Source organism: Sipha flava, unplaced genomic scaffold (assembly GCF_003268045.1).
Source record: "Sipha flava isolate LNK unplaced genomic scaffold, YSA_version1 121_pilon_pilon, whole genome shotgun sequence".
In the NCBI taxonomy this organism is placed as follows: Eukaryota; Metazoa; Arthropoda; class Insecta; order Hemiptera; family Aphididae; genus Sipha; species Sipha flava.
In genome coordinates, this window is record NW_020271747.1 from 222,768 (window position 1) to 231,077 (window position 8,310).

General features: G+C 34.4%; 1 protein-coding gene and 1 pseudogene across 1 annotated transcript; both read left to right on the forward strand.

Annotated features, from left to right (window-relative positions):
* The first annotated feature begins 801 nt into the window (after positions 1–801).
* On the forward strand, positions 802–2,296 carry LOC112693974 (tigger transposable element-derived protein 6-like). The gene is made up of 4 exons (XM_025569270.1): positions 802–846; positions 1,053–1,386; positions 1,458–1,767; positions 1,849–2,296. The coding sequence occupies exons 1-4, from the start codon at positions 802–804 to the stop codon at positions 2,294–2,296; spliced, it is 1,137 nt and encodes a 378-aa protein (XP_025425055.1).
* Positions 2,297–2,571: 275 nt separating this feature from the next.
* Positions 2,572–4,283, forward strand: LOC112694004 (annotated as a pseudogene).
* The last annotated feature ends 4,027 nt before the right edge of the window (positions 4,284–8,310 follow it).

An 8,310-nucleotide genomic window follows, 5' to 3' on the forward strand; every position in this document is an offset into this window, starting at 1 on the left:
TTTTGTGATTTTTAAGATGTATTCTATAGATTGAAAAATTTAATCCTGTTTTTTTACCAACCACAGACATTAGTGATCTTGCGAAAAGATATAAGTTATCATATGTTCACTTCATTTTGAGGATAATATGTTTAGCAACTTCCAAGAGAATAGGTTTTATCCTCATGCAGTACTAACTTTATTTGAAAGTAAGTTATACATTAATTATTATAAATTACTATTAAATGTATTACTATTCTCGATTAGGTATATTTTTATATTTTATATTATAAAAGGGTGGGTACCTTTTGATAATAATAGTACAGTAAGTATAAATATTAATATAACAATATGAATTAACAATATTTAAGGTAATAATAATAATAATAATATAATATGAATACAATAAAATAGTGATAATAGTAATTAATAATTAAATAATTTATAACATGAATTAATTTAATATCATTTAATATTATACGATTTGGCTGACAGATAATAACAGAATTATACTTAATACAGTAGATTCTTAATATGTCGAACGTCGCTATCTCGAATTTTTCGTTATCTCGAACTACTTTGAATCCCCCTTGAAACTACTATTACACTTAATAGTGTTTTGCTCTAGATAACTCGATATAAAATTAATCGTTTTTCGTTATCTCGAGTTCACAAATAATATTTTTATTGTGGTTAAAACAGGAATTGAGCAATACATTAGTGCAGTACATTGCATACATTGTGCAGTATAGCGAGTGTGATTTAGCGCGTTGGTAGTCACGTTTGTAGTCTTTCGTAGTTCGTTTGTTCGTTTGTAGTAAAATGGAAAAAAAACGTAAATTAAATGTTCTTTCAATTTCGGACAAAGTTCGTTTAATACAGTTAGTTGAAAAAGGTGATCGTAAAAAATGTGAAATCGCCAATGAATTCAATATTCCACCAAATACATTATCGTCAATTATTAAACAGAAAGAGAAAATAATGAAGTTCAATTGTGGAAATATGAAAAAAATGAGGATGACTCCTTATTTGGACATTGATAAATGTTTGCTAAAATGTGCTAAAATACTCAGTGTCGAGATAAAAACATACCATTAAATGGAACAATTTTACTTGAAAAAGCAAACGAATATGCACAACAACTAGGACACACTAATTTTATAGCTAGTAGTGGATGGCTTACAAATTGGAAAAAAAGACATGATGTAGTTTTTCGAACTGTTTGTGGAGAAAAAGCTTCAGTAGACACACATTGTTGTTCAAATTGGATTAAAAATCTTCCTGATGTCTTAGCAGGTTATTCTTCTAATAATATTTTTAATGTCGATGAAACGGGCTTATTTTTCAAATGCTTACCAGATAAAACATTAATGTTAAAAGGTAAAGAATGTTCGGGTGGAAAATACGGTAAAGAGCGCATTACAATTATGATAGGAGCAAATATGTCTGAATTGAAAAACTAAAATTATTTGTCATAGGTAAAGCAAAGAAGCCTAGGTGTTTTAAAGGAATTAAATCTTTACCAGTTGACTATAGGTCAAATAAAAAGGCTTGGATGACTTCGTCATTATTTAGTGAGTGGCTTTTAAATTTTGGTAGAAAAATGAAACTAGAAAATCGAAAAGTTCTACTATTCATAGATAATTGTACAGCTCATAATCACGATATTGAATTAAGTTCCATTAAAGTACATTTTTTACCACCTAGTACAACATCTATACTTCAGCCCATGGACCAAGGCGTTATACAGAATTTCAAAATGTTTTATAGAAAAGAAATAATCAGACGGTTAGTCGATAATATCGATAACAACGAATCATTTTCTATAAACATACTCGAAGCTATAAGAATGTCTGATAAGGCTTGAAGAAGTGTAACATCACAGACTATATTAAATTGCTTCATAAAAGCCGGTTTTAAAGACGGTGATATAATTGCATTAGATATCTCAACTACTATTTCTGATGATAAATGGAATTTTGTTGCTGATCATCTTAATTTAGACGAAATAAGTTTTTCACATTATGTGGAAATGGACAATAATGTACACGTATGTGGAACATGGACAGATAACGAAATTTTATCAGAAACCATCGAAAATACCAGCGAGAGTGAAGACGAACCACAAAATGAGGAAGAAATCATTTTTACCCAAGTTACAATTCAACAAGCTAAACATGCTTTAAAAAGGAATTTTGTTGAGACTACTACAGGTATGGATGATAAGGTTTTTTCTGCATTATCTAATTTGGAAGACGTCGTGGCAGAAAGAAGTAATATTAAGCGAACTTTAATGACAGATTTTTTTAAAAAATAATAATTTATTCAGTCATTTCAGTACATATATACATTATACATTTATACAACATATATTTATATTATTCTTTTTTTATTTTTTAAAAAAACTCGATATCTCGAAGTTTTCGATATCTCGAACTTTTTTCTGTTCCCCTTGAGATTCGACATAACGAGAATTTACTGTATTTATTTTAATCTTTATAATAAAACCAAGTATTTAATTTAGTACTAGATTTAAACTTATTTTAACTTAAAATATTAACTTTAAACATAATATCTGCAACATTTCATTCGTCTCCTCGCAGTCTTAGCGTTCAGACGTGTTTTCTTTGAGTCGTACTACCTATATTATCTTGCTGCGTGTTATCGCTCTTATTTTAGTTGTGCGTTAATTATGTCGTCGTCCTCGGGTGGCACAAATCGTGCCGGCCAAAACCAGTTGTCAAACAAGCTTAAAAATCAACAAGTCAAAAACACTGCTGGCCCCGGTTACCAGGTAGTCGGAAAAATGGTAAGCCAATCAAAAATTCTTGTCCAGTTTCACCAAATTTCCAACAAATTATTGACAACCCGCCGACTCTAGATATATCTAACTCCTCATTCAATTATAGCTCTTTATCTACACTAACCGCAATTACGTCGGGGTCTACGGCTAACGATATGGATTTGATTGTTAATGATCGTTCTAATGAGTTCGATACTGGTTGTACTTTTTCTTCACTTAATGATACTTCTATTCAATCTACCTTCCCAACCAACAGCGATATGGCAAACACTAATAAACATATCAATTTATTGCAAAAGTCGTTTTCGCCAGATTATATCGGGCCTATAACCATTCTCGTTGAAAGTACGGACGCTAATATAAATTTAGGAAACTGGCATCCTATTAAGGCCGCTAAATTTTTCTCAAACAATTTCTCTGGTATTACTAATATTAAACCTGCTGGTTCAAAAAAAATAAAAATTTCTTTCGACACAATTTTTAATGGTAATTGCTGCTTGAATTCAAGCATCTTAAAGGAGAATAATTATAATGCAATTATACCTTCTACTCTAATTTTTTCTTACGGAATAATAAAATTAGACACTACAGTCTCAGAAACTGAATTTTTCGAAGGCGTCCGATCCTCAGTCAAGATTGATGCATTCAAACGCATCAGTATTAAAAAAAATGATCAAATCGTTCAAACACGTATAGTTGAACTTAAATTCGTCGCTCCGAAAATACCATCCATTATCTCTGTATTTAATATGATCTTTGATGTCAAGCCCAGTGTCCGGTCTCCCGTTCAATGCAATCGTTGTTTACGTTTTGGACATACACAAAAATATTGTCGTAGCTGTCCCAGGTGCAGTCATTGCGGTGAAAACAATCATTCGGTTGATTTATGCCCACGCGCTCAATCCACTGATCCTGTATGTCTCTTCTGCAAGCAACCTCACTTAGCCACTGATCGTAGTTGCCGCGAATGGTCCACTCAAAAAGAAATTAAACACATCATGGCCACCGAAAACATTTCCTTTAAGGATGCCTTAATTTTTAAAAAAAATAATTGTTACACTAATGCTTATTCTTTTTTCCGATGTTGTTAAGAGCCAGCCTCCAATCTCTGAAATATTAAAACCAAATATCTCCCTAGAGGAAGAAAACTTCCCCAGGCTAAATAATCACCATCATTATTTCAATTCTAGGAAGATAAAACAAAAATCTCGCTCCCCGATTAATAAAGATAAATTAAATTTACCAGTTGAACCTCATTTTTCTTCACCTAACGGTTGCTGTTTCACCAATCTCCCTAATCAAAGCCTTATCGGAGACAATAAATCTGCTGATCTATCTTGGATTCATTCTCTTTCTCTTAAACTCTCTGAATCTCTTATAAATTCCCCCTCCCTATTTTCCCCCTTCTCATCCACCTCTCTTCAGTCCTTAATTGAATCTTCTCTAAATTCACTCCTTAATATTCCAGATTCTAATTTCACCTCTGATTAGTCTTGTATTATACACCAAATGTCCTCACCACAGTTATAGAAAATACTAAATATAATTTACTCACAAACTAACATATTACAAAACAAAATAAATTAAAATTACCATGGCATTTTTACATAAATATAAAAACCAGAATATCTCCAACAATCACACTAACATTATTCAATGGAATGTGAGAAGTCTCCCTGCACGTCTCCCATCCTTACAACACCTCCTATCCGATCATAAATGCTCAATTGCACTTCTCTCTGAAACCTGGCTTTTACCTTCACGTGCCCTTACAATACCGCAGTTCAAAACCTATAGATCCGACCGCTCCGATGGCTATGGTGGTGTAGCTATAGCTGTCCATAACTCCCTCAAATCCAAACAAATTCCTTTAGATATCGCTACCAGAAATAGATTTACCCACTGTAAAATCGACATTATAGGTATCGAAGTGCATCTTATCAACTCACATCCTCCTTTAAAATTTTGGTCCTGCTACATCCCCAGTAATTCTAATGTTCCTTCCAATTTATGGCATGAATTCTTTAAACTGATATCGCATAATACGCTACTTGGTGGCGACTTTAATGCATTTCATCCCGCTTGGGGCTCTCAACTTACATCCCGCCGTGGTTCTCAGATCTATGATTGCATTGACTCATTAGGTCTTTGTCCTCTCAACGATGGTAGTCCTACACATGTGGGTCGCCCCAACTCAACTAACTCGGCAATTGATTTATCTTTTTGTTCCCCTGATATTATCTGGAATTTATCTTGGCAAGTCCTCAATGATCCTCATGGTAGCGATCATATCCCCATTATCATATCAACTAATTTTAACAGGATCCCTGATCCTGTGCCATTTTGTTCCGCCTTAGATTCCGCACCTCCAATCCATTTACCTTTTAACTTCAATAAAGCCAACTGGTCATCGTATTCTATTCAAATTCATAATTCTATCTCTTCATTGACAAATTCTCCCTCTCCAGTTTTTTCCTATTCTACCTTTACAAGTATTATAAACAACTCCGCCAATTCTACAATTCCTAAGAAAAGATTAAATTCCAATCCCTATCCACCCTCCCCTCCCTGGTGGAATTCTGACTGTACCGAAGCTGTCAAAAACAGAACCCTTCTTTTTAGAAACTTTCGTCGCTCAGGCTCCATGGTTGACTTTATTAATTACCGAAACGCTTGTGCCCAAACTACCAGGCTATTAAAAAATGAAAAGAGGAAAAAATGGAAAAAATTTTGTTCTAATCTAAATCCATCTTTCCCCATACATCACCTTTGGTCAACAGCTAAGCGCTATAAAAACTGTATCAACCCAGTCAGACCACCAGATAATGACGATTGGTTCGACTCTTTTTGTTTTAAAGTCGCTCCGTGCTATGTCCCTTCTATATCAGAGATTTGCCCTTCTGATCACTCTCTATACTCTCCACCCCATATTCTCACCAATATTTTTACCATGTCAGAATTAAATTTAGCCATATCTTCACGAAAATCTACTGCGTCCGGTCTTGACAACATTTCACCTATCATGCTAAAACACCTCCCCTCAAATGCTCTGGTTTACCTTCTATCTATTATGAATAACATTCTATCATCCAATCAGGTTCCTCCTTCATGGACATCTTATCGTGTCATCCCTATCCCCAAACCTAATTCTAATGATTCCTTTCGTCCAATTGCTTTCTCTTCCTCTCTTTGCAAAGTTTTCGAATATATGCTGAAAACAAGACTTGATTGGTGGCTAGAATCCAACTCTGTTCTACCTGCAAACTTGTTTGCCTTTAGGAAGGGTTTAGGTACTATGGAATGCCTCTCGACTTTCATTGGTAACATTTACCATGCTTTTAATAATAAGGAATTCCTTGTCGCCACATTTGTGGACATCCGCGGCGCCTTCGATTCCGTGAACATTCCTACCCTCATTACCTATCTTCTCTCATTAAATGTCCCCCCTAAGTTCTGTAATGTTCTATCTGCTCTCTTCAATTTCAGAAAACTTGTTTTCTTCTCTCCCTTCAGATCGTCAAACACTCGATCCACTTTCACTGGCCTTCCACAAGGTAGCTGCCTCAGCCCAATCCTATTCAATGTATATATGAGTATTGTTGAAAAGCATCTCTCTCAGTCTGGTCATAAATGTCTTATATACGCTGATGATTTAGTAATATTCTCTTCTAATAAACATCTTAATCTTGCTATCGATAGCCTCAACTCTGCCCTGATAGATCTGAATGATATTCTAATCAAAGTGTCTTTTGATGTTGCCCCTGAAAAATGCAAATCGATCATTTTCACTCGTCGTAGATATTTAAACAACCTTAATACATATCTCAACAACTATGTTATCCCTTTTGTTCCCAATATTACCTATCTTGGCATCACTCTCGACCCCAAATTGCGCTGGATTCCACATATTTCTACTCTCACAGCGTTTGTTTCTCGATGGTCCAACTTCCTCCGATCGGTAACTGGTACTTGGTGGGGCTCTCACCCTTCAAGTCTATTATCTATATATTTGTCTATTATACGCTCCAAAATTGATTACGGATGCTTTCTTTTCGGATCGGCTTCCTTTTCTAATTGGAAAAAAATCAATAAACTCCAAGCCTCATGTATCAGAACCATTATGGGTTACGTCAGTTCTACACCTTGCCCTGCTATGGAAGTTGAATCTACTTGCCCTCCATTTAATATCAGATGCCGCTGGCTTGCCGGCAAATTTCTCTTGAAATCACTATCCTATAGCGATCACCGTATCTTTGACATTTATTACTCACTGTACCTTAATTGGCGATATGTTCCTAAATCTATGCCCGTATTATCAATTATAGCACATTCTATCTCAAATTTCCACCAATATATTATCAATTCAACTAAACTCCCTCTTTACGAGCAATCTTACGACTCTCTTATCTTTTCCCCTCAGATTCATTCTGATAATAAATTTTTAGATCTATCCTCCAATGATTTTAAATCTATGTCTTCTTCCTCGGTTAATGCAGCCGTTTTGAATTATCTTAATGAACGTTTTTTAAACTTCATCGCGATTTATACTGATGGATCAGTCTCCCCTCTCTCCGCTGGATATGCATTCTATATTCCTGATCTACAGCTCTCTTTTAACAATAACCTTCCTCCTACGTCTTCTTCCTTTACAGCTGAGTGTTATGCCATCACCGAAGCCCTAAAACTTATTCAAAATTTTCCCCCCAACAATTACTTAATTGTCTCAGATTCTATGTCGTGCCTCCAAGCCTTAAATTCAAACCCATTTAACTCTCACCTGTCTCCACTTATTCTTCGTATCAAGTCCCTTATTTTTACATTAAATCAAACTAACTATAACATCCATTTTCTTTGGGTTCCTAGTCATACAGGCATACATGGTAATGAAGTTGCAGACCACCTTGCTAAATCTTCATCCAATCTCATCTTTCCTTCTATTTCTCAACTCCCCCATTCTGACTTCACATCGCTTATAAAACAATACTCTACTAATATTTGGTTCTCTCTCTGGAACAATCTACCTGCCGAATTCGCCTCAAGATACAGAAATATTACACCAAATATCCTAAAAAAAACCTGGTTCAATAACTTATACTTACATAGACCATATATAGTACAATTTAATAGGCTACGCATAGGACATCACCTTCTTCCTAGTCACTCCTTCAAACTTGGCCTTAATGATTCTCCATTCTGTACTCTTCACTTAAATGAATGCATTTGTGACTTATCCCATATTCTACTCGACTGCCCTGCACTTCAACTCAATCGCATTATTTTAATTAATGAACTTAAGACTCTTAATATCCCCTTAAATATCCACTCCATACTTAACACAAAATCCACTACCGCCATCAAATTAATAATTTCCTTTATATTGGATGCTGGCTTCATTATTTAATATGTACACTAATGTTTAATGTATAATATTGTTTTATTTATAATCTCTGTAAATGTCGAGCTATCATAGTTGTATACTAAAAGCTAATAAAAAAAAAAAAAAAAAAAAAAAAAAAAAAAAAAAAACA